This window comes from Balaenoptera musculus, chromosome 21, assembly GCF_009873245.2.
Source record: "Balaenoptera musculus isolate JJ_BM4_2016_0621 chromosome 21, mBalMus1.pri.v3, whole genome shotgun sequence".
NCBI lineage: Eukaryota > Metazoa > Chordata > Mammalia > Artiodactyla > Balaenopteridae > Balaenoptera > Balaenoptera musculus.
Window position 1 is genome coordinate 9,755,885 of NC_045805.1, and position 27,609 is coordinate 9,783,493.

The following is a 27,609-nucleotide window of genomic DNA, read 5'->3' on the forward strand; positions in this document are numbered from 1 at the left end:
TCTGTAGGATGAGGGGATTTATTGTCTAGTTTAATAACTGCAATATAAATAGCTCTTGAATTATTATATTTTGATTTAATTAGCATGAAATATGGGACTCAACTTTTTTTGCTTTAATGGAATTCACATTCCCTATTGTGCAGAATCAAAGTGATTGATTTATTTTGTTGCATATTGAAGTTTTTTTTTAATTGTAGAACTCAATTTACACTTACGTTTGATAGTCTACTATAATGACATATTTTCATAGCTATTAAGTGCTTATTCAGTACAAAGACCATGAAAGCAAATGTTCCACTTTTGAAACATTGTTGCAGAGGATGCTTGAGTAACAGATCATAAAGGGTATTTAATGTTTTCGTATACTAACATCACTCTCTCTGTCTGCACAAGTGTTTTAATGCCTGTGGTCCCGCTGACAAACTAAAATCTTTCACGCCTTCCGAGGCTTCAGCGTTCCTGTCTGAGAAATCTTGGCCTTTAATTTGTTCCCTCTGGCCCACAGTAATAGCATTAATGAAGCCTCTTGGTAAATAGTAATTGTGTTCATGAGAAAGGACTTTTCGTTTGATTTAGTATTTTTTTATTCGGAAAGAGAGAGTCATTTTCCCCAGGAATGAGTGACAGTATATAGTGTGCATCTTCAGATTTGCCATTATATATCCATAATTTCACAATCCTGAAGCCCATGTTGCTTTCTGTCATGAAGGAACATGCAGAAATAACACGATTCCTGTGTTGAATCCTGATATTGTTTCATTCCTTTGAATTTTGAAATTAAACACGTGTATACACATACATTCATATAATAAAAAATAATTTAAAATATAAAATGATTTGTATTCATTGTATGCAATTCAAGTGAATACTGCAACTCAGACATATATTTGTGCATATATATATAAACCTTTATAATTAAACTTTTTCTTTAGAAGTACTTGTAAATTCACATGCCCTTGTGAGAAATAAAACAGAGAGATCCCGTGGACCCTTAGGAAGTTCCCCCCAGGGGTAACATCTTGCAAAACTAGAGCACAAATCACAGCCAGAATATCAACAATGATCAGTCAATATGCAGAACATCCATCACCAAAAGGGTCCCTCAGGTTGTCCTTTTATAGCCACACCCACTTCCCTCCTGCCATCACCCCATCCTTAGCCCTGGCAACCTCTAATCTGTTCTCCATTTACATAACTTTGCCATTCCAACAATGTTACATGAAAGGAATCCTGTAAGGTGTAGTTTCCCTTTTTTCACTCAGCGTAGTTCTGTGGAGATTCACTGGGGCTGTTGTGTGTCCCCTCAGTTTATTCCTTTGGGTTGCGGAGTAGTATTCCATAGACTGGATATACCAGCTTGTTTAGTCATTCACCCACTGAAGGACATCTAGGTTATTTCTAGCTTGGGACCATTATGAATAAAGCTGCCATAAACATTCATGTACAAGTTTTTGTGTGAACATAAGTTTTCATTTATCTGGGATAAATGCCCAGAAGTGTAATTTCTGGGTTGAATGGCAATTGAATGTTTAGATTTTAATGGCCAAATAATTTTCCAGAGTGGCTGTACCATCTTACATTACCACCAACAATGCCTAAGTGATTCCTTTTCTCTGCATCCTCACCATCATTTGATGTTGTCTCTATATGTGATATTATTAGCTGCACTAATAGGTATGTAGTGATATCTCTTTGCATTTCCCTAATGGCTAATGATTTTGAACATCTTTTCACATACTTATTTGCCATCTGTACATTCTCTTCAGTGACATGCTTTTTCATGCCTTTTGCCTGTTTTCTGGTTGGGTATTTTCATGTTTTTATTTTATTTTATTTTTTTGCATCTTCAACATTCTCAATATATTTTAGATACTAGTCCTTTGTCAGATATGTGGCTTTTAAACTTTTTCTCTTGGTCTTTAGCTTGTCTATTCATCCTATTAACAAAGTCTTTCTTGGAGAAAATTATTTAAATTTTGATGAAGTTTATTAATTTTTGCTTTTTATAGAACATGCTCTTGTTGTCATGTCCTTGCCTAGCCTTAAATCCCAAAGATTTTCTCCTAAAAGTTTTTCTAAAAGTTTTATAGTTTTACCTTTGGTATTTAAATGTGATCAACTGTGAAAGAACTTTTGGTTAAGATATGAGACTTGTGTCAAGGCTCTTTCCCCAGCACTGTGTGTTACTTTTGAAGCCCAGGAGAGGGATTTGTGCAATGTGCATTTGAGCAGCCAGCAGCTCTGCTCTTGATCTCGGAAGATCTCAGAAAACTCCATGTCTCCAGTTCCTGAAGCACTTTGTCATTGTCAGGAAGGAGAGGAGGAATGTTGACTGAATTAAGCGGAACTTGGTAGAATTCACACCTCCTTTCTTTAATTTGGAGTCTGGGATTGAGTGGAAGCACCCGTTGGATGACTTGAGGTTCCTCTTTTCTGTGTGTTTCCTAAACCTTTTCCAGCCACCGAAGCGCTGATGCACACGTGACAGAGTTCTGACGGCTGGTTCATGTCTATCCTGTCAAATACAGTCAGTGACCTTCCAGAAGGAGATTTCCCTATTCAGTGCTATGATCTAACCCCAAAGAGCAACTTTTCAGAGAAAATGATAACCTGACCACGTGCATAAAGAGTTAATTCAATTTTCTTAACTCAAGGACATGAGAACTTAATATGCAGTTTAAGATCTGACTATTAGGGGCTTCCCTGGTGGCGCAGTGGTTGAAAGTCTGCCTGTCAATGCAGGGGACACGGGTTCGAGCCCTGGTCTGGGAGGATCCCACATGCCGCGGAGCAACTAAGCCCGTGAGCCACAGCTACTGAGCCTGCAAGTCTGGAGCCTGTGCTCCGCAACAAGAGAGGCCGTGATAGTGAGAGGCCCGCACACCGCAATGAAGAGTGGTCCCCCGCTTGCCGCAACTGGAGAAAACCCTCGCACAGAAACGAAGACCCAACGCAGCCAAAAATAAATAAAATAAATAAATTAAAAAAAAAAAAAAAAGATCTGACTATTAGATATCTCTGCTTCTGATATGGAGCGTATTGGTGTCGCTTTATATGTTTTTCCATATACGTGGTAAGCATTCTCTTTGTGGAGGTTATGTTATGAAAGGGTGTTTTAAGATAATAAATGTACACTAAGCAAACTTTACTTCTATGAACTAGTAATGCAGTTGATAAATATACTTTTAAATGATGTTTAAAAAACATGCAGGGGCTTCCCTGGTGACACAGTAGTTAAGAATCCACCTGCCAATTCAGGGGACACGGATTTGAGCCCTGGTCCGGAAAGATCCCACATGCTGCAGAGCAACTAAGCCCGTGCGCCACAACTACTGAAGCCCCACGCCTAGAGCCCATGCTCCGCAACAAGAGAAGCCACCGCAGTGAGAAGCCCGCGCACCACAACGAAGAGTAGCCCCCGCTCGCTGCAACCAGAGAAAGCCCGCAGGCAGCAACGAAGACCCAAAACAGCCAAAAACAAACAAATAAATAAATAAATTTATTTAAAAAAATAAAAAACATGCAAGGAGGACTTGATACATTTAATAGGACATGTCCCAAATGCACAATTTTTTAGAATAAAAAAAGAACACAACTTTGCATATTATTTTAATATGTATATATTCCATAAAGTCTCCAGTGTCAAAAATGACTTTATCCCATTGGAAATAAATTTGTGTCCATTGCAATTCTTATGATACAATGGTTCTCCACCACCATTGCTGCCTCTTGCAAACAAAAACGTCAGGTCCGTGGCTCTCATGCTAAGTGGAGCACAGGTTCAGATCGCTCAAGCCCATCGAAACGGTTCTGGATTCAGAGACAAGGAGTAGCGATGTCCCTTAGATCCCACTGGGCCTGTGGAAGGTTCTTTATGACTTGAAATAGTCCAGGGAACCCCTGGGGAAATTGAAAAACACAATATCCATCACCTCAGGAATAGTATCTTCTTTTTCTAAGGTGATAGAGGGATAAGACTGATGCAACTAAAAATATTGTTTTCCTTTTTATGGCAATAAACTGGAATGATTCCGTCACCAAAATCCCATTTGAAGAAAAAAACGTTTAAGAGAAAATTGAGTGCAAGAAACATGTGGCACGTAAAAGAAAACAATCATAAAAAGGAAATGAGTGCATGCCTCATCCATAACTTTGTATGACCCTGAAGGTGAAAAAGCAATTTCTGACCCCAAAGAAATGTCTTTGGTTGGGGGCTTTCATATTAGTCTCCAAATAAGCTTTATTGCCTTTACCAGAAAACATCTTTCCACAATTTGTAACTAGGGGAAAATAAAATGACATTTATTTCAAACACCCAACCAATGTATTTCCCACTGCATTGTTTAAAATGGTTTTGTCTTCCCCTGAAGTCGTCTTATTGTTTTTGTATTTTTAATCCAATCTAGATTACCCTAAGAACTTTTTATTTTTATTTTATAACTTTTTAATGGCATACTCTATTATTATTATTACAGATATGCCAAATGAAAATTTGCTTTAGAAGTAGAAACTTCTTTCAAAACTGAATTAAACCTCATACCATTAAAGGATATATAACCCTTAGTACAAGCCTGTGTTTTATATACTGATATTCTGTGGATCTTTATTTGGAAGGGTTTGAAGAAATTTGTTGAGAAAAACATGCTCTGTGATAACATACATTTAGATTTAGAATACACTGGATTAAACTTTTTTTTTTTTTTTTTTTTAGTTTTGTTACTGTAGGGTTTCTCTGAGCCTTTAATCCCTGATGTACAATGGGGATCTACAGGAGGGAGCTAGAGTATACAGTATTTGCCCATCTTGTTTGACCAAACACCTTTAATAACCTATAGAAAAGTGTTCTACAGAACACTTGTTTTTGCAAGGCTCATATGTCTGTTGAAATTCTTATTCATGTACAAAATCTGTGCATCTTTGTGTAAAGCTTCTTTATTGAGTAACGTGTGTTTTTGCTTTTAATGAATATTGAATAAAAATTCGGAAAGAGAAGTAATAAAACATATCTTTGTTTTAAAAATTACAATGAGACTTATCTATGATCTCCTTCGCTTTTCGTCTAAAGGTTTATTTTTAAATTATTTTAATACTACATACTTATTTATCATATAAATATTGCTATGGGTGTTTACTAAGAATACCACTGTTTAATAATAGACAATTAACTGTTTTAATACTATATATTTATTTTTTCATTATTTTAATGCTATATTAAATTAATTCTCACTTGGAAATGAATATGTCATCATCCATGTGCCTACTTGCTTGAGGAAAGAATGAAGTTTCTTTTGGGGATGTGAAATTCAGTCCAATGGACAAGATTGTAAATGTACAATAGGATTTGCTTATGTTTTTTTCTGGAGTCTAGAGAAATCTCAGCAAAGGTAGAGCACAGGTAGAGCTTAGATTCTTCAGTTACTCAAATAGTAAACTCAAGATCGTTTGTAAAATACTAGTTCAGTGGAAGCAGCATTTTGTTGCCTAGGTGATGGCCATGATGGGCTATGATTCTGGTGACTGAATACTATAATTGCTGTTCTATATTATAAAAATTTGTGGCTTATGGGTGTGACACTTCTGAGTTTCTAACTAGAAGCTTTGTGTCCTTGGGTCCATTCTGCATTCTACTGCTGTCCTGGTCTTCGTTTGGGGAAATGTGCTTGCTTTCCACCCTGCATTCTAATCTTTGCAGCTGATGGGAGGAGAGTGGAAACTAAAAGGATCTTCCTCAGTGACTCTGATATGGCATTTCCTGCTCTCTTCCCATTGAAAAAACTACATGGAAGCCCAAATGCTTCCTTTCTTTTTGATATCTACTGAGAATTCTGCTTCCAAGTAAAATTCACCTACTCAGGACACTAATAATAATAATAGTAACATGGATGACAGGTATGACAAGCCAGCCATCATGCTGTGGGATTAAGACAGAACTGAAATGTCTGCAGTGTCCAGTATTACAGTCAAGTATGTTCTCTGGAAACACATCCACTGAAAAGATGTCAAGGTATTGGATACAATTATTTTTAGCCTTTTAAAATGTATCACTGAAACTGCAAGAATATGAGGAATTCTGAGAGTCACCAAAATAATGTGAAATGCAGAAAGGTCATGAAGTTCAGAAGTTGGCTTTGCCCTGGGAGCATCTATCAGTTGGTCCCTGGTGACACTGAGCTTCCATTTTGAGAGTCTGTGGGCTGAAAGAATAGGAAACAAGGTCTAAGATCTTTCCAATATTGGAAATGTAATTGGAGACCCTCATATACTGCTAGAACTCCAAAGGGGGGAGGTCCTACTCTCACTATAAGGGAGAATAGATAGATGGTAGAGATAGATAGCTAATAGATAGATAGATGATAGATAATAGATAATAGATGATAGATAGATAGATATAGATAGATGATAGATAATAGATGATAGATAATAGATGATAGATTAATAGATAATAGATGATAGATACATGATAGATGATAGATAATAGATAGGAGAGAGACAAATATGGATATAGATATAGGTATAGAAACAGGCACAGATATAGACAACTCATAACCACAAGCAGGTTTCAAACTAGCTTATAGATAAATTCATGCCATTTCTGTGGTCCAAAATGCCTCAACAGAGATTTTTTTTATTAAAGCGGTAGAAGGCTTCTCGTGTTCCAGGCACATGGTAAAGTCAAATGAGAATCCCCTCTGGATAAACACACCTTCAAAAGAATTATTGCAAGTGAAGTTCCAAAAACAGAAGTGCAAATTCAAAACTCAGAGGCGCCTTAGATTCCATGAGATGTTGGAATGATTATCAGATCAGACTGTAAGAGTTTAAAAAGTAAAAGAGAATAAAAATATGAGTAGGGAACAATATACTGTATAAATGGCTAAAGATATTTGAAAAATGCTAACTAACAGAAAAGCACAATGAAAGAAAGTTTAAAACTCAACAACATGGTAAAATAATAAATTTGATGCAGATGGAGAGAAGATTGTGATAGGAAGATAGTCTAAAAAATTACCCAGAAAATAGAACGAAGATAAAAAAATGATTTAAAAATGAAAAGTTGAGACACAGAGGATAGAGACTTTTGTCAAGTTTTAATTCATAAGAGAGGAACAGAGATAATAGAGAACTGATATTTGACAAGATAGTGGCTTAATCCTCAGATTCAAAACTTCAAATGATTCCAAGCAGGGTTAATAAAAGGAGGTTCATACATATGCATAATATTGCAAAACTTTTATTTCCTTAGAAATAAAGAAAATTCATACATAGACATCATATTGTGAAATGTTAGGACATCAAAGACAAAAAGATGATCTTAAAGTAGTTTCAGACTGTGAGATTAAGTAGGAAAACTGGAAGGCAGAAGAAGTGGGATAATTTCTTAGCAGTATTGAGGGGAAAACAAGGACAACAACAATTATCCTAAACTATAAACTCGGTAAAAATATTCTTTAGGATTAAAGGAGAATTAAAAATATCTTTAAATAACTAAAGGTGTTTTTGGACCAAACAGTTTAAGAGAGTTTAGTTCAGCTTAGCTGGTTGTGAAGTGGGAACGCACTGACCAAAGGGAATTTATCCTATTATGTTTTCCTCAAGGTTCCTTGAGATTGGTATTCTTAAATTATTTAAATTGTGGCATGTATTTTCATTAAAATATTGTCAATGAGATGATCAAAGGGGAATGTGTGTGTATGTGCATAGCATGATACAGAAATCCTTAATATATTCCATAATTGGTTGAATTTTCATGAAGATTTTGCTAGAATCTGTTCAAAGGAAGCGTAATCAAGATGCATGCTATTGAATGTATTCCTGAGGGAAAAAAAAGCTTCTTTTCTTACGTTCATATGTGGACAGTGATTCATTAACGCAGATCAAGAGCGCCTCAGCCCACAAGGGCTCTACATCTATAAGAGTGCAGGGATCGTGTTTCCAGTCGTTGACGTGATGTTGTCCCTTCTTTCTAGCATCCATCGCGTCTACCTGCAACGACCCAGGTATACCTCAAAATGGCACCCGCTATGGGGACAGCAGAGAGCCGGGAGATACCATCACCTTCCAGTGTGACCCTGGGTACCAGCTCCAAGGACAAGCTAAAATCACTTGTGTGCAGCTGAATAACCGATTCTTTTGGCAACCAGACCCTCCTACGTGCATAGGTATTGTGCAACAGAAAATAGAAATTTTATATTTGGGAAGGAATGCATGTTATCATTAAAATTGCTCTGTGAATGTATTATTCTTCAGAAGTATTTCTCAAGAGTTTCTTACATGCCCTCTTGTTCCCCGAGATTATATTGAAATTTTATTACAAACCTTTAAACTTTATTTTATTAGGTGAGGTAAAGGAAGTAGTTTACTTAATGTATGGTAATTGACATTTATCTAACATTTCCTATCCTTAAGAAATCTCGTAAAAATATGGATCAATCAAATTACTGTAATTTAAAATTCCGTGTGGCTGAAAATTCATAACTCTACCATTGTCGTTCTCATTTTTAATATAGAAACGTGCCCTTAAGCAAAACCTACTCAATAAAAAGTGTGTTCTCTTTTTAGAAGATTTTTCGTAATAGCAGTACATTTTTAATAGAATCCTAAAAACTAGAAATTACACTGTTTATGTCAATATAAAGATAAAAGGAGAGACTTCTTTCTAAAATTTACTAGAATTCTATAATTTGACCTTATTGAAGAGAGAACAATTCACGTGCAGACTTTAGTTTGAATAACCAATATCCAAGATAGTCTATCACAAATATGGTTTTAGGGCACGACATATTTATATATAAAATAGTAATTACATTAGATTGTCCCTTCACTCAATTAAATATTTTACCATAAATACCTCTGTATGGTATCCCATCTTAATTTTTAAAAGAAACTTAATTTTAATGAACTGTCACAGTGTAATTTGTACTTCCTTATAATCTGTTTGAAAAATATAAAATTGAATTAATCTGCAAAGAGAGGAAGTGATAATGAAGTGATATGCACAGAGTTAATGGGCCATTTTGTATCAGGTGACCTTGAGGGAATTTTGTTATTTAAAATGATTTTTATTGTCATAAGGGATTCTCAGTGGTCCTGTGGAGCTATAATATGCAACTCTTAACTTATTACAGAGTGCTTGCAGGATTCTGAAGACAGATGACAATTGATAGCTCTTCTTATTAGCATGTTCAGCCCTGTCAGAGAGCTACCCTGTTTATGCAGTGTTCTGTGCTGCACGTACATTTCGTGACTTTTGTGAGCACAGTCGCATTTTACCTCAAGCTGAGTCATCAGGAGATGTGCCAGATTTCTACGTGTTCCTTTTTTAAAGTGGAGTAATTACCTATAAATGCAACCATCATTTTAAACCATTCTTCTATTTTTAAATCAGGAGAGGCACATTTTTTTTCCAATTTGCATGAATTTAAGCTTATGGAGGAGTACATTAAAAAGCAATACAACTACCAGTCAATCTCTTGAAGGTAATTTCTTGGTTGACATTCATATAAACCATTCATTGTGAAATTTGACCACCTTTCCAAATAATCTATAGTTTTTTGGGGGTCATCTCTTAGTTACCTAATTTTAATCAGCAACTAGATAAACCAGTTCTCAGCAACGAAAATCAGTAACACTTTATCTGTCTTGAATATCAGCTCCAAAAATAAGCCAAGATCACTCCCAGGCCATTGAATATCAGTTCTGTTGGCAACAGAACCACCCACATACAGGTATTACATAACACAAACATGGAAAATACGTATTTGGGAATAAGTGAACAATATCTTTTTATCACATTGTAAACATATTTTGCCCCAGCAATGAGATTATGCCTCTGTACGATACTCATCCCTTAGAGCATGGTCATGTATTAGCCCTCATCTACATTCTGTTCTGCTAACATGGACATTTTTTATTTTTATTTTTTTGCTTTTTTCTTATTAAACATAGTATGTTTTTGCAGAAGTTTTATAAGCTACAGTTAAGAAAAAAGAGGAAAAAAACACTGTCACCTTTTTACCTGAAGGCAACTACTATTAGCATAAACATGCATAAGTAAGCTTCATAATTATTTTATGTATATATAATCTATTTTAAAAATTTTTTAAATGATAGCACCCTGAATGATTATTTTGTAAATTACACTTTTTACTTACTGGTACACGATGAGTATCTTTTGTGTTATTATGTATTTTTTACTAATTAAGTTTTATGCCTGCACAGTCTTTCTCTGTTTGGATCAGTATTGACCAATATTGATTCCACTAATCCCTCCTCAATGTACGGTTAGGTGTTTCAGCCTTTTCCCTTTCACGAAAATTGCTGACATGAACACTTGTTGCAAAACACATCCATGATTATTTATGAATGGCATATTTCTACAAACTTAGGTATTTCTGGAGTTTTCAAAACTTTTTCAGAAAGGTTGCACCAATTTACGTCACCGTCAGCATGATTGCTTATTTTCCCCAACTCAGAAAAGACACTTTATGTGATATTTCTTAATCTTATAATATGGGCAGGAAGTGAAGATTCCTTGGAGTTTTAATTGGCATTTTATATTAAAAATGAGGATGAACTGTTTTTAATTTCGTATTCTTATTGACCACTTGAATTTGCTCTTTCCTGTTGACTGGCTAATTTCTTTTTTCCGTTTTATTCTTAGTGTATTTTTTCCTCCTATTTGCTGTTCTTTCCCATTCTCTCCCTTTTATAAAATCTCTTAACCACTCACCTGTTTATATGTTACTCATATTCTCACCAGCTTGTCATTTGCTGCTAATCTGCCTTGTCATTTGCTGCTTATCTGCCCTGTGATTTGCTGCTAATCTGCCCTGTAATTTGCTTGGATGCCTCACTTCTTTCACTTCACAAAGGACTCCAGCGATGGAGGCACCTCCTTCTGGAACTGAGTCTTAAAGGACCGATTCTCTGGACCAGAAGACACTCAGTACTTTCTGATTCTGAGTAAAGTGTCCGTTGAACATCTCCACAGTTTCAGTTTTCTCATATAGCCCACAATACCTTTTGTCCAAGTTCAAATTCTAAAGAGCTCTGCAAAGCAAAAATGCATTCCAAGTTTGCAGAAACTTATTTGGTGGCACCATCCTGCCCTGATCTACAGGGTAACTATTTTGTGGCTATTTATCCCACTTAATGGTGTGAACATTGAAATGTTCTGGTGTGGAAATAGTAGTGTGTCTAGTTAAACAGTACTGCTGCAAACCTTAGTGGATGAACGTGCTACCGTGTATGTCAGGAGGGTCCACCCTAAGGGTTTCAGATAAGGAACTGTGGATTGATATGAGTTTGTGGATTTTGTCTCTGTCTCTGTGTCCATTCCCTCTGGAGAATTTCTAGAGCGTCTGAATTGCATTTTGTACTAAATGTAATCCTATCCAAAATATTTTGCAAGTTTTCTAATGAAAACCTGATGAAGCTAAAATGAAGAATTCCCCACCAAAGAGAGAACAAACCCAGCAAGACGGTCCTCCTTAATTCCACTTTAAGTCTTTAAATAACCTCATTTGAAAATGCCACCTGGGACCAGTATGAATAAGACAGGATCTGCCCTTTGTTTCTTTTCAGTTAATATTTGAGTCTCATCCCTGAACTCTTCCTGCTGGTGGTACCATTGTACCCAGTGCCCTGAATCTGTCATGTTTCTTCTTTTAAAACCTGAGTGGAGTAGCATAACCTGAGGCCCTCAGGTACCTCTTTCCCCACCTCAGCGCCACCTCTGCCGTTTGTCCAGGCTTCTCATACTCCAGGCTGTCAGCATCTGCTCGGTTCCAGGGGAGGCCGCGTCCTGTGAGAGCCGCTTAGCCGATTGTCTCCACATCATTTATTAAAATAAAACTGCATACTATGGAAAATGTGGTTTTAATCATTTTGAAGAAAGTTATATCGTATTGCTCTTGAGAGTATATCTGTAAGAACTTATTATAAATATTTCCTGTGATATTACTCAGAGTTTGCCTTAGATGAGACGGAAGTTATAACAAAGAGTCTTGGGATTTGTTATATTTTTTCTTATGGAAAGTTAAGTTTTCAGGAATGTTAAGTGAGTATTTAAAGACACATCCATATCAGAAAATTATAAAGTGTGTAATCTTCATCTTATTTTCAAAAAAGTCCTTGTGTATGTGTGTGGAAATTATCAGCAATTAGCATATTTCCTTCTCTACTTATTTTTATCCCTGAATATATACATGATCAATGAAGTGAAATAAGGTATACAGTTTAGAAGGAACAGTATAATTTAATCAGGGTGATTTTTTAAGAACAACTTGGAGACAATTCACAATATTTGATATGAAGAACCTTAAACCTAGCATATTAATGTGAATTTTGCATTGTTTTAGTACCTTCCACAGCATGGAAGCTTTAACAGAAACGTTATCTACTAAATAAAGCAGTCCTAAACATTTTCAGGTTCAAGAATGAAGACTGTCTTGCCTATTAACAACAATAAACTACATAATCGTTGCCTTAACTAATACAAATGTAAACACATGTAATTAAAAATTAATGACTGCAGAAACAAACTAAATTTATTACTATCATCTGAAGTGCTTCTTCCTGATAGTAACATTCTAAATAGTGTGATGAAATAATATTTTTAGGGGTTTAAGTTCCTGCTCAGCCTCCTCTTGGTCATCTATCCCCAGATATCACCGAAACTTTACCTGTTAGTTTTGTTATTTTGAAATGTGGGGAAGATATCTGAGCCCTACGTATAGCAGGGGACTGTGAGAAATATACGAAATAACACGTATTCATTTATTCAACACATATTTCCTGCATACTTATTATGATCAAAAACTGTGCTAGGCTTAGAGTTACAAGAGTGAACAGAAGATGGATGATCATTACGCCACTGAAGCAAACTTTTTAGAATAAGTAAGCAATGACTTTGTAAACCATAAGAAATGACCAAAGAATTGACACAACCATAAAATGATATTCATGGGGATTTTTTTTTCCTGTGCAGGTTTGTTTTCATGTATTTATAGTGTGGAGGATTCAGGTAATCTGTTCAGTTTAACTGGGTAAAGTTTTAAATTATAGGAAGTAAATTTCATTTGTCAGCATTGAAAATCCTCCTTGAAAATGGAGTGGAATATTATATAAAATTTGGTAACAATCACATAAAAACATGTACAGACCTTCTGGGTCTTAAAATTTCCACTGGGTAGTTGTTTAAGAACCCAGTACGCAGTGTCTTCGATGAACCCTGTGCTGTCTCCTTTCACACTGACCAGCACCCTTCTCTCCCCTGAACCTTCCTCTCCTGTGACAGCGGCATGTGGTGGGAATCTGACCGGCCCGGCCGGCGTCATCCTGTCCCCCAACTACCCGCAGCCCTATCCTCCCGGGAAAGAGTGTGACTGGAGAATAAAGGTGAACCCAGACTTCGTCATCGCCTTGATATTCAAAAGGTACCATCTCTTATGGAATACCTCCTTTAAGTAGGACTTACTTATTTTTTTTTTAACATCTTTATTGGAGTATAATTGCTTTACAATGGTGTGTAAGTTTCTGCTTTATAACAAAGTGATTCAGTTATACGTATACATATGTTCCCAAATCTCTTCCCTCTTGCGTCTCCTTCCCACCCTCCCTATCCCACCCCTCTAGGTGGTCACAAAGCACCGAGCTGATCTCCCTGTGCTATGCGGCTGCTTCCCACTAGCTATCTATTTTACATTTGGTAGTGTATATATGTCCATGCCACTCTCTCACTTTGTCCCAGCTTACCCTTCCCCCTCCCCATGTCCTCAAGTCCATTCTCTAGTAGGTCTGTGTCTTTATTCCCATCTTGCCCCTAGGTTCTTCGTGCCCATTTTTTTTTTTTTAAGATTCCATATATATGTGTTAACATACGGTATTTGTTTTTCTCTTTCTGACTTACTTCAGTCTATATGACAGACTCTAGGTCCATCCACCTCACTACAAATAACTCAATTGTGTTTCTTTTTATGGCTGAGTAATATTCCATTGTATATATGTGCCACATCTTCTTTATCCATTCATCTGTTGATAGACACTTAGGTTGCTTCCATGTCCTGGCTATTGTAAATAGAGCTGCAGTGAACATTTTGGTATATGACTCTTTGAATTATGATTTTCTCAGGGTATATGCCCAGTAGTGGGATTGCTGGGTCATATGATAGTTCTATTTTTAATTTTTTAAGGAACCTCAATACTGTTCTCCATAGTGGCTGTATCAATTTACATTCCCACTAACAGTGCAAGAGGGTTCCCTTTTCTCCACACCCTCTCCAGCATTAATTGTTTGTAGAATTTTTGATGATGGCCATTGTGACTGGTGTGAGATGATATCTCACTGTAGTTTCGATTTGCATTTCTCTAATGATTAATGATGTTGAGCGTTCTTTCATGTGTTTGTTGGCAATCTGTATATCTTCTTTGGAGAAAAGTCTATTTAGGTCTTCTGCCCATTTTTGGATTGGGTTGTTTGTTTCTTTGATATTGAGCTGCATGAGCTGCTTGTAAATTTTGGAGATTAATCCTTTGTCAGTTGCTTCATTTGCAAATATTTTCTCCCATTCTGAGGGTTGTCTTTTCGTCATATGTTTTCCTTTGCTGTGCAAAAGCTTTTAAGTTTCATTAGGTCCCATTTGTTTATTTTTGTTTTTATTTCCATTTCCCTAGGAGGTGGGTCAAAAAGGATCTTGCTGTGATTTATGTCATGGAGTGTTCTGCCTATGTTTTCCTCTGAGAGTTTGATAGTGTCTGGCCTTACATTTAGATCTTGAATCCATTTTGAGTTTATTTTTGTGTATGGTGTTAGGGAGTGTTCTAATTTCCTTCTTTTACATGTAGCTGTCCAGTTTTCCCAGCACCACTTATTGAAGAGGCTGTCTTTTCTCCACTGTATATTCTTGCCTGCTTTATCAAAGATAAGGTGACCATATGTGCATGGGTTTATCTCTGGGCTTTCTATCCTGTTCCATTGATCTATATTTCTGTTTTTGTGCCAGTACCATACTCTCTTGATTACTGTAGCTTTGTAGTGTAGTCTGAAGTCAGGGAGCCTGATTCCTCCAGCTCCGTTTTTCTTTCTCAAGATTGCTTTGGCTATTCGGGCTCTTTTGTGTTTTCCATACAGATTGTGAAAATTTTTGTTCTAGTTCTGTGAAAAATGCCAGTGGTACTTTGATAGGGATTACATTGAATCTGTAGATTGCTTTGGGTAGTATAGTCGTTTTCACAATGTTGATTCTTTCAATCTAAGAACATGGTATATCTCTCCATCTATTTGTATCATCTTTAATTTCTTTCATCAGTGTCTTATAATTTTCTGCATACAGGTTTTTTGTCCCTTAGGTAGGTTTATTCCTAGATATTTTATTCTTTTTGTTGCAATGGTAAATGGGAGTGTTTTCTTAGTTTCACTTTTAGATTTTTCATCATTAGTGTATAAGAATGCAAGAGATTTCTGTGCATTAATTTTGTATCCTGCTACTTTACCAAATTCATTGATGAGCTCTAGTAGTTTTCTGGTAGCATCTTTAGGATTCTCTATGTATAGTATCATGTTGTCTGCAAACAGTGACAGCTTTACTTCTTCTTTTCCGATTTGGATTCCTTTTATTTCGTTTTCTTCTCTGATTGCTGTGGCTAAAACTTCCAAAACTATGTTAAATAATAGTGGTGAGAGTGGGCAACCTTGTCTTGTTGCTGATCTTAGTGGAAATGGTTTCAGTTTTTCACCATTGAGAACGATGTTGGCTGTGGGTTTGTCATATATGGCCTTTATTATGTTGAGATAAGTTCCCTCTATGCCTACTTTCTGGAGGGTTTTTATCATAAATGGGTGTTGAACTTTGTCGAAAGCTTTCTCTGCATCTGTTGAGATGATCATATGGTTTTTCTCCTTCAATGTATTAATATGATTTATCACATTGATTGATTTGCATATATTGAAGAATCCTTGCATTCCTGGGATAAACCCCACTTGATCATGGTGTATGATCCTTTTAATGTGCTGTTGGATTCTGTTTGCTAGTATTTTGTTGAGGATTTTTGCATCTATGTTTATCAGTGATATTGGCCTGTAGTTTTCTTTTTTTGTGACATCTTTGTCTGGTTTTGGTATCAGGGTGATGGTGGCCTCATAGAATGAGGAAGAGTTTGAGAAGGATAGGTATTAGCTCTTCTCTAACTGTTTGATAGAATTTGCCTGTGGAGCTCCTCTGGACTTACTTACTTATTTATTTATTTTTGGCTGCATTGGGTCTTTGTTGCTGTGTGCGGGCTTTCTCTAGTTGCAGCGAGCGGGGGCTACTCTTCATTGCGGTGCGTGGGCTTCTCATTGCGGTGGCTTCTCTTGTTGCAGAGCACGGGCTCTAGGCACGCGGGCTCAGTAGTTGTGGTTCGTGGGCTCTAGGTGCATAGGCTCAGTAGTTGTGGTGCATGGGCTTAGTTGCTCCGCGACATGAAGGATCTTCCCGGACCAGGGCTCGAACTTGTGTCCCCTGCACTGGCAGGTGGATTCTTTACCACTGCACCACCAGGGAAGTCCCTAATAAGACTTTAAATGTCATACCTAAAGATTACTTCATTTATCCCTTCAGGGGTCTTCAGTTTTACATCTAGCAAAGCCTGAGGTCTTGTGTCTAACAGGTACTACATCAGGCTGCATGACAAAAATGGAAATAGATTATTTTGCTTTTCAGCATTCTACTTGCGTTAGGATACACATGATGTGGCAAGAATTGCTTTTAAATACTACCTTGCACACAGTGTGTTCCACATGAGAGGGCTTAATTTACAGAATTTTCAAAGAAAAGCAATAATAAAGTGATACAGATATACTTAGTATAATTTCTCATTGATGTCTAATATTTCTCTTAATGCGTGAGCGCTAATTCATTTCCATAGTACATCCTGTCAGACATTCCCAAAGGTAGTATTGTTATTATCATTAAGATAGTCAAGACTTGGGGCTTCCCTGGTGGTGCAGTGGTTGAGAGTCTGCCTGCCAATGCAGGGGACACGGGTTCGAGCCCTGGTCTGGGAAAATCCCACATGCCGCGGAGCAACTAGGTCCGTGAGCCACAATTACTGAGCCTGCGCATCTGGAGCCCGTGCTCCGCAACAAGAGAGGCCGCGATAGTGAGAGGCCCGCGCATCGCGATGAAGAGTGGCCCCCGCTTGCCACAACTGGAGAAAGCCCTCGCACAGAAACGAAGACCCAACACAGCCATAAATAAAAAATAAAAATAAATAAATTAAGGTAGTCAAGACTTGGTAGAACTCTGAAAACAAAAGTTCCCCAAATTTCATTACTGTAAAGTCTGATTTAATAAACAATTAGTCCTTTAAAAAAAATGCTAACTTCTTTCTGCTACACTAAATGGTAAAAGTTCAAGTCATAATATAATATGATTATATTGTAAATATAAATTCCATAGAACTCTCACATTATTAATATATGGTATAAATAATTGAATTTTTCTAAATCCCATGATCTTTTCCAAATTCACATTTTGATTTCTGAACTAAATGAAGTGGTGTTTTAAAAGAGAAGTGGTTCTATATACTGTCCTATTGGTCTCTTCGCTCCCCAAGGCAAAGTGGTCTGATTAGATTTATTTATCTGTCAGTTGAACAAGTTTCTTTTCTTGAGATGTTTGCATCAATATTTCAGGCCTGGTTTTGCTTATCTTCCTTCACTTTCTCCTCCTGATGAGATATGAGTCAGTATAATTTTAAACCTCTGTGATTCTGAATTTTAAGTAGTTTAATAAGCCATCATTTCCTGAATTTACTCAAGCTGCTATAAATTTACCAAATGATGAATACCTTATTATGCCACTCAGCTATTATACAAAAGCTGTGAACGTTTGCTGGTTATATTTTTGAATATCTTTATGGGTTTTGTTAATGCTAAATTCTAGTAGCGCCTTCCTTAAAACCAGGAGACACCTCTGCTACCAGGAGATTAAAAGTAAATTAACAATTAAAAGCCTTTTAGAGAACACAGAGCCTTTTCGTAGGAGTTTCCTACCTTCCCTTGGGTCACGGTGACTCATTATCAAGGTTCCCAAAGTGCAGTTCATAATAGTATATAATATATAAGGCAGTTTTACACAAGAAGTTTTCTCACTTAATTTTGTGCACTTCCCTGGAAGATAGTTGACCTAGAAAATCTTCAAGTTTTCTTCCGACTCTAAGAGTTTGGAATCATTAGCTGACCCGGTGTCACAGAAAATCACATACCTGTGACATGTTCTAAGGAATGGACAACTTGTGTATGCTCAGGTGGGAGTTTTCCTGGGACCTCAGCTCCTAGATCTGCTTAGTAGAAAGAAGGAGGAAGCCAGAAGTACCAGATGGGAACAAGGATGCTCAAGGACCCAGTCAAAGAAGCTGGTGTTGATACAGGCTTCCCAGGATGCACTGTTTAAAGAGTGTGACTGCAGTCAGGTGTGGAGAGGGGAGGGGAGCCCGGCATTACTAACAAGGAAGGCAAAGAATGACATGACCTTGAGCACATATGAGCTTCAAGGCTCACCCTGGTACTCGGGGGGTCTTCGAGGAGGAGTGTTTTATCACAGGCTTCTATAGACTGTGGGGCTGATGTGACTCACACATTGGAACGCAAATTAAATTTGGTTTAAAAGCATGGCCAGACTTTGGCCTATTATTGGGGCTTGTAGATCTGTGCATCTGGTATAGGTAGAAATAAGACAGGATTTAACCAAAGGAACTGTCATTAATTGTAAATATCACTTCAGACTTCTATGTGCGTGTGACGGCACATCCAAAAGGAGAGGGTAGTTAGAATATGTTTGTTTGTGCCTGATCGTACTTCCATGTTCAAAAATAATCTATCGTAATAATTAGTTATGCCAATTATCAGGGGTACAGCATGACCAGAGTCTAATAACATCCTTGCAAACTATTCCAAATAAAATTGTTATTCCAACCAAATTCTGTTTGGTTGATGCAATTCCTCTTGGCCTCTTTACTCACTCTTTAGTCACTCCAGTCTTTTACTTTTTCTTCATTTCTGACTTCAGGGAACTTGTCAGATAAACAGACTCTGAAACCTCTGACAAATTCCTTGAATAAATGTGTTCAGGACCTCACATGGGAGCGAGGGCACCTTGACAGGAAATGGGATGGCGCGATGCAGGTCCAGATGTCATACTAACATCGGGTCCTTGGTGGTCCCCCGTGCTACATCCTTCAGAATGCAGTGGGCAGCTTCTGGAAAGACCTTGGGTTCACGTTTTATCCCTTGAATATCCAGATAAACTAAAGCCACTTAAACAACAGCACATGTTCGTGATTATAAAACCTCCTGACTCTCTCCATCCCTGTATACAAGTATGCTGTCAAGGGAAAGGAAAGAGAGTGGAAGCTGCATGGATCGGTCCACGTTAAAGACCCCAAAGGCCCTGATTTAGAGATGAAGGGACAGAGGAGGGCAAGTCAGAATGGATTACATCAATACCTCTGTCTAGTGTGTTTGTTTATTCTGATCCCACTGAGATCTTGGACATGTAAATGCAGTTCAATCTGTCACTTGAGAAGAGGTATATTTTTAAAGTTCCCAGACTATCATCATCCTTCTCATCATAAATGGCAGAGACATTTAAAGCTGCACCCCACTTGAGAGCTTTGGGCTTTAATTGTTAGACTTTGGAAATTATTAGGGTATTTACATAAGGAGAGACAGAGACAGAGAGAGAAATAGAGAGAGTGGGAAAGAGCGGGAGGGAGAGGGGAAGAGAAAATTGGAATATCCAATCAAGGTGAAATGATGTGAAACAGTTGACTTCCATACTTTGTACCATTGTATGGACTGCTATGATTGGCCAAATTATCTAAGCAAATAGAGGCAATTACAATTTTAAAAGTAAAATCAAACAAAAATATTTTTTAACTTTAAGAATTGTCAGTGACATCAAGGATATATGTTATTAAAACTAAAAATATTCACATAAAAATCAAATACCAGTGGGAATGCATCCCTTCTGAACCCTATTCTTTCAAACTGCATTTCATTAGAAATATCATGGTTATAGGGAAGAGATACTATATCTATGTTATAAGGATTCATTTTCTTTCTTTCTGATAAGAGATAAGATCTCTTATCTTCAAAATCATACTGTACTGAAGATGTTGGTGATTGTATAAAATACTAATAGTATTTGTTATAATTGTTATTTATTGCCATTTTGATTATTATTATATTTAACTTTTGGATTGTCCTAATTTTTAAAAATTATTTTACAAAAGCAAATAAAATCACTGTGTGCTCTCAGAGACTTTATAGTCTGGAAGATAAGAGACACATATATTAGGTGCATAATCTAATTAATATTCTTTCCTTTTAGTTTCAACATGGAGCCCAGCTATGATTTCCTACATATCTATGAAGGAGGGGATTCCAACAGCCCTCTCATTGGAAGTTTCCAGGGCTCTCAAGCCCCAGAAAGAATTGAGAGTAGTGGAAATAGTCTCTTTCTGGCATTTCGAAGTGATGCTTCTGTGGGCTTGTCGGGGTTCGCCATTGAATTTAAAGGTACTGTGACCAGCTTAACTTGTGAGGAAAGTAATTTGTATCGAGATTGCTTTAATCGTAAGCATTTATTTATAAAGTCTTGCCTATCTGTTTAATGCATAAAATTCTGACATCTCTCTCAATCGTCTGGGGAACAGGGTCGATCTCGCCAGTGGAGAAGAAATTTCCAACACGCATTTCTACCTTAGCTGAAAGAAAAGAAAATGGGGGAGGGAGATTTCTTTTTCCAAATTCATAGCCATTTAAAGATAAATTATGATTTGTGCAATAAATAATTTGAGTATTTAAGAATTATTTTAATATGTGTTTTACTATCTTAATTTGTTTCTTGAGGATGACTCAATTTAAGTCCATAAATAGCTTAGTTTGGTTTTTGTTTTTTGGGGGTTTTTTTTTGTTTTTTGGGGTTTTTTTGGCTTGCAGGGTCTTAGTTCCCCAACCAAGGAATGAATCCAAGCCCTCAACAGTGAAAGCATGGAGCCCTAACCACTGGACTGCCAAGGAATTCCCGATAAATAGCTTAGTTTTATCTCAGTATTTTTCAAGATGTAAAATATCGATTGCCATTTCCCTGTCCTGACCACCCATGGTGGTTGGTTTGATGGGGAGCAAACACTGATCCTGGTCAGAGCTTTCTTCTTTGGTCACCTCATGAGTGACTCCCACTTCTTTGGGATCCACCACCCCCTGTCACTAGCATCCAGAGAAAACAAACAGACAGACTCACAAAGATCACCCCAACCTAAGCATTTTGCTGTTGGGTTCATGAAAATAAATATATATTTTTTTCAAATTTGTTTCTCATGTGAACAAGGGAAACACGGGGTATATCACAAAGAATCAGAGAAAAGGATTTATCAAAATATTAATTGACAGTAGTGAGTGCTTTATAAAAAATAATGAAAATGTATACATTTATTTAAACTTTTGAGTTAGTTATTAGTTACTAGAATTATAAAATAAAATATAGGGTATGTTTAATCTATGTTAACCCTTTAATGGACTTGTATTTCTTGATATGGTTTTTAAGTAGGAAATTAATCTACTTCCTCAAAAACGCCAAAATCTACAAATTTACTGATCTTCAGTACAATATACAATTTAAAAAAATTTAAACAATTCAGCACTTGAAGGAGTTGCTGTGCTTTTTGGATGGGATCCATTAATGTTCACAAATAATTAACAGCAGTACTTTTAAGTATTTGCCATATCATTAGACAGTTTCTGTATTAATAGACAACGCCCATTCTGTAATGAGTAAAAAATCACACGTTTCATCTAAATATAAGACTGTAAGGAATGGGAGAGAATATTTGCAAATGATGAGACCAACATGGGGTTAATATCTAAAATATATAAACAGCTCATACAACTCAATACCAAGAAAGCAAACAATGCAATAAAAAATGGACAGAAGACCTAAAGAGACATTTTTGCAAAAAGAAGGACATACAGCTGTCTAACAGGCACACGAGAAGATTTTCAGCATTGTTAGTTGTTAGAGAAATGCAAATCTAAACAACAGTGAGGTATAACATTACTCTGGTCAGAACGGCTATCATGAAAAAGTCTACAAATAACAAATGTTGGCGAGGGTGTAGAGAAAAGGGAACCCTCCTACACTGTTGGTGGGAATGTAAATGGGTGCAGCCACTATGGAGAACAGTATGGAGGGTCCTCAAAAAGCTAAAACTAGAGTTGCCATATGAGCCAGCAATGGACTACTACTCAACCATAAAAAAGAATTAAATTCTGCCATTTGCAGAAACATGAACGGACCTAGAAAAATTATGCTTAGTGAAATAAGTCAGACAGTGAAAGACAGATATTGTATAATATCACTTGTATGTGGAATCTAAAAATAATGCAAATGAATGTATATGCAAAACAAAAACAGACTCAGACAAACTTACAGAAAACAAACTTATAGTCACCAAAGGGGAGAGGGAAGTGGGGAGGGACAAATTAGGGGTATGGGATTAACAGATACAAACTAGTATGTATAAAATAGATAACAACAAGGATGTTTTCTATAGCACAGGGAATTACAGCCATTATCTTGTAATAACTTATAATGGAGTATAATCTTCAAAAATACTGAATCACTATGCTGTACAACTGAGACTAATATAATACTGTAAATCAATTATACTTCAATGAAAAAAAAGACTGTACATCTGTCATCACCTTGTATTCCCCAGGGCATCCTAGGGAAAGAGAATCTGCAGATGAGTGAATAAATGCAGTAGAACTTGTGTCCCTCATGATAGGGGTACAGGGCTGCCTCTTTGGTTTGGTTCTTTGGGTACCAGCAGAGCCTTCTAAATGGGCGCTAGAGCTCTCATGCTTTAAAAGTTCTCCAGTGGAGCCTGTGAAAAAAAAAACCATCAGAAAACAAGGAAGGACACAGCAATGATACAGCATCCAGCAAGCACAAGGCCCCATACGGTGAGGGAAGCAGGGAGCGGACCGGCTCTTGGGCTTGACCAGAAGGAGCCACGGGGCAGTCGTGCCGAGTGACCCCAGGGGCCCGGCGGCTTCGGCGCAGGCGTTCTGGGAGGCGTCCATAAGCAGAACAGACAGGAACCAGGGCAGAGCACACCGCGTAATGAAGTCATCTCACTGGGAAATGTGACAACTTGTAAGCAAAAAGCGTGCCATGAGTTATCACCAAACATCCTGAACTGACAACTGAGTAAATGCAAGTAAAAGCTTCGATGCAGTGCATTTGGAGAAATGAAGAAAAACTGGCCATCAGCGGTCTCAATTTGCAACACAGAGCAGAAAATCGTGGGAGTGGTATTTAACCAAACAGTACACTAAACCGACAGACACTTATAATAACAAAAAGTGATCAAAAAGGCCAACCAGGCAACAGGCATGTATTTTTTTCTCCATCATTTTTTTAAGTTATTTTATTTTTTATTTTTGGCTGCGTTGGGTCTTCGTTGCTGCACGCGGGCTTTCTCTAATTGTGGCGAGTGGGGGCTACTCTTCGTTGCGGTGCGCGGGCTTCTCACTGCGGTGGCTTCTCGTTGCAGAGCATAGGCTCTAGGCACGCGGGCTTCAGTAGTTGTGGCTCGCGGGCTCAGTAGTTGTGGCTTGCAGGCTCTAGAGCGCAGGCTCAGTAGTTGTGGCGCACAGGCTTCAGTAGTTGTGGTTCGTGGGCTCCAGAGCGCAGGCTCAGTAGTTGTGGCGCACGGGCTTATTTGCTCCGCAGCATGTGGGATCTTCCCGGACTAGGGCTCAAAGCCGTGTCCCCTGCATTGGCAGGTGAATTCTTAACCTCTGTGCCACCAGGGGAGCCCTTTCTCCATCATTTTATAGGAGAAAAATATATGCCCTAGACCAGTGCTTGTATTTATTAGACACTCAATACATTCTGTTGGATGACAGAGTAAACGGCATCCGATGGAAGGACTGTTCTCGTGCCCACAGTTTTATCTATTCGTCCCTTATTTGCTTAAAATAAACAATCTGTGTTCTCTATGGGATCTAAGGCAGCATTTAAGAATTATCAGAATGTCCCCTACTCCTTGAAATATCCAAATTGGTTTTCAATAAAGTGATTAGAGAGTGTTGGTCCCAACACAGTACACAACTATTGCTGTGAGTCTCTAACCAGAGCAAAAATAGAGGACCTGGAGGGGTTTCCACAATTTATATATATGATATAATATATTCATGATATATATGATAATTAATATATTATACATGGCATATGATACATATGATGTATGATAATATATAATACATATGATATATTACAGATGGTATATGATGTACGATACACGTGATAGTATAATGTTTATATATTTATGTTGCACTTTAACCAAAGTATGTAAATAAAATATTCTAATAGCTGGTTATAATAATTAGGCCAACAGTTGCCAAAGAGATCTCTGTTTGGCTGATGTTGACACATAGGTCATTAAAAATATAATGAGAGATATTGAATAAATACAGTTAAACAGGCCTCTTCTCCGTCCTGCAGGACGTCACAAAGTTTGTGCTTTTCCCTCTTCCACTGTTTGTTATCCATTCCTAAGAGGATGTAGGATGTAGTTTTCAGAGCTCATTGCATCTTTACTCTTTACCGGCTCACCTGCCACAATCTCCCAGGAGCGTCTTCCTAACACTACTGTGTGGATTTACTCATTGGCCATAGGCAGACACTCAGGAAGGGAAAGTGCTTAAAGAGGAACATAATCCACATTAATCACAACCCCCAAAAAGCTAAAATGCTGGCTTCCATTTATACTTCCCAGAGATTTTTTATGTGTTTGCTTAACCGTGGGGCAAAGATTGTCAAGCCAAATAGAAAGAACTGAAACATATTTCTTTTATCCACTCAAGTTATCCTTGAACCTATATTGACATTAATAACCCCATTCATGAATAACACATTCGTGACAAATAGCATTTTCTTAACTTTAGGCCAAAAACATGAAGAAAAACATTTCAGTATAACATCTATATTGATCCCTTGAAGATCTGTAAAATTCAATTCAGAGCCTTCTGACGTTACAAGGGGCTTTGCTGATGGAGTGAAGGACGTTGACAAGCACAAACAGAAAGCAATTCAAATGATGGAATTGCACACAACAGAAGGAGATATATAGATACATGATTTAGAGACATTTGGAAGGTCTGCTGAAATATGACATTTACAGTGTTAATGCTACCAGCACATAAGTGGCACTACCCACACAGCTACAGGACTGTGAGAAAGAAAGAAGAGAGCTTTGTATTTATATCTGGGAAAAGAGAGGCTTTTAGCAAATGCCTCCTTTAGTGGACCCCACAGCTGGACAGATCTCTGCAGTGTGTTTTTGTGAAAGTTATTTAACCGCTCTTGAGCTTCAGATTCTCAAAATGTAGAATGGGGCCACAGATCATCCTCACATTGCAGAGGTGGAGTGAAGATTTGAATGAAAAACATGCAGTGTACCCAGCTCAGCGCCTGATACATAACATGCCCTCAATTCCTTTGAGCAGTTATTAGAATTAGAATAGAACTGTGTTGAACAATTATTAAATCCCAGACACAGGGCTTGACCCTTATGGATCAGGAAATGTGCTTTCCAGCTAAGTGTGGCTTCACTGACTTAGTGAGAGTGGTGAAAGATCAGAACTTCTTTCCATGGTTATCTCACCAGCATGAGAAATCGCTCTTAATTTACATGAATTAAATCAGTTTCCTTTTGAGAAGCCGAATTCTCCCATCTCTTCCTAAAATGTGTTGTGATTTCATGAATTAAGTACAAAAGTCAGGAAATCAACCTCAACAGCAATTCTATAGTGAATTGTCATTTGAAAAATAAGAAATAATTTTATTGAAAGGAGTTTTTTCTATTTTTCTATGATAATTATTAACTTGAACATTAATTGACAACTTGGTCAATTAGTCAATCAATTTTTTTGAGCATATTGTATATGCTGGACACTGTTCTAGGTACTAAAAATATAAACAACCGACAACAAAAAAATAAAATAAAATTCCTGCCCTCATGGAGTTTACACTCATGTCTTCCACAGAGAAACCACGGGAAGCCTGTTTTGACCCTGGAAACATAATGAATGGGACAAGGATTGGGACGGACTTCAAACTTGGCTCAACTATCACGTACCAGTGTGACTCTGGCTACAAGATCGCTGACCCATCTTCCATCACGTGTGTGATTGGAGCGGATGGAAAACCCGCCTGGAACCGGGTCTTGCCCTCCTGCAATGGTACGTATGGAACCGGTGTTTCCTTCAGGGATAACTTCCCTCTGGAATTCGGACTCTCATCTTGGAGACAGTTTGCACTTCAATCCTGTATCCCCTCATCACTGGTGGGGAAACCCCGCAGAGCAACGTGGGATAAGAACTTGACCTTCCTTGGTCGTTTAATTTACCCACTGGATTAGCCATTCTCAGAGCTTTCTGGAAGGGGAGATATTTTTCTCTCACTTAGATCGTTTGGCATTTCTAACTGCTGTTTCTATGTATGAGAGATGCAAATTACCAGTCTCTAGGTGGCCTCTGTCTCTCTGCTTCTGTCTCTGTCTCTGTCTGTCTCCCTCTTGCTCTCTGTCTTTCTCTATTTCTCTGCCTTTCTGTGTGTGTGTGTGTGTATCTCCCTCTGTCTGTGTCTCTGTCTGTCTCTCTGTCTCTGCCTCTCTCTCTCTACATATATACACATACATATACATATATTGCGTATATAAGGATGTGTCATTTCCCCCCAAATACCAACAGTTTGTAATTCCTCATGTACATTAAATAATAAAAGCACCTATTAGAGGGTAAGGTCAACCTTCAAGAACAGGCAGTGCGATCCTACAGTGACAGAAGTCAGGTTGCAGTTGCCCTTGGCGGGATGTGCTGAGAGGAGGGGTCTGAACACAGACTTCTGGGCCGTCCTCCAGGTTCTGTGTCTGGTGGGTAGCTTCGTGGGACCCTCCACAGGCAAAACTCCAGACTGTGTGATACACCTTAAAAAGGAGACAGTAAAATCCTGTGGTTTGTGACAGAAAAATTGACTCCAAGGTTACTTTAGGCTGAACTCAAGGACTGGTTTAGTTAGATACACTGAACTAATGAAATAAACATCATTTCCTTAGGATGGCTCTGATGCTTCTTGTAACTTCCGACCAAAGTGGTGCTTCAGAAAATTAGTACGTGAAAAATCCGAGCAAACAACACAGGCGAACAGACCTGACGCCGTGGGTTGCTCTGGCATGTCTGTGTTTCTGGGTTTGTCTTATGACCCTGAGAGCTTTTCCGTTCAGGAACCCAGTCCTCCAGCCCTGCAGTACTCAAGGTTGGCGCAGACAGGGAACTTCACACACGTTTTCAAAGGAAATGAATAAATCAGGGAATAGCCAAAACAATTTCCAGTGAAAATTGAAGTCTTCCTAGTCTTACATATTTTATCCTCTAGCAGTAAACGCAGGGAAATAATTATCGCTGTTTCTCAGATTCCAGGAGGTTCGTGCGAGGGGAGAATGGTGAAGGGCCCACGTGGCTGTGTGGGGCGTCCAGATGATGTCTTTATGTCTGTG

At 37.8% G+C, this 27,609-nt stretch overlaps 1 protein-coding gene across 1 annotated transcript in view; it reads left to right on the forward strand.

The window, feature by feature from the left end:
- Positions 1-27,609, forward strand: part of CSMD1 (CUB and Sushi multiple domains 1) — a 1,821,542-nt gene that overhangs the window by 1,589,726 nt on the left and 204,207 nt on the right. Inside the window, exons 27-30 of the mRNA XM_036838958.1 lie at positions 7,968-8,159; positions 13,298-13,436; positions 20,373-20,560; positions 26,099-26,293. Of these exons, the coding sequence (XP_036694853.1) occupies positions 7,968-8,159; positions 13,298-13,436; positions 20,373-20,560; positions 26,099-26,293 (714 nt within the window). The remainder of the gene's footprint in view (positions 1-7,967; positions 8,160-13,297; positions 13,437-20,372; positions 20,561-26,098; positions 26,294-27,609) is intronic.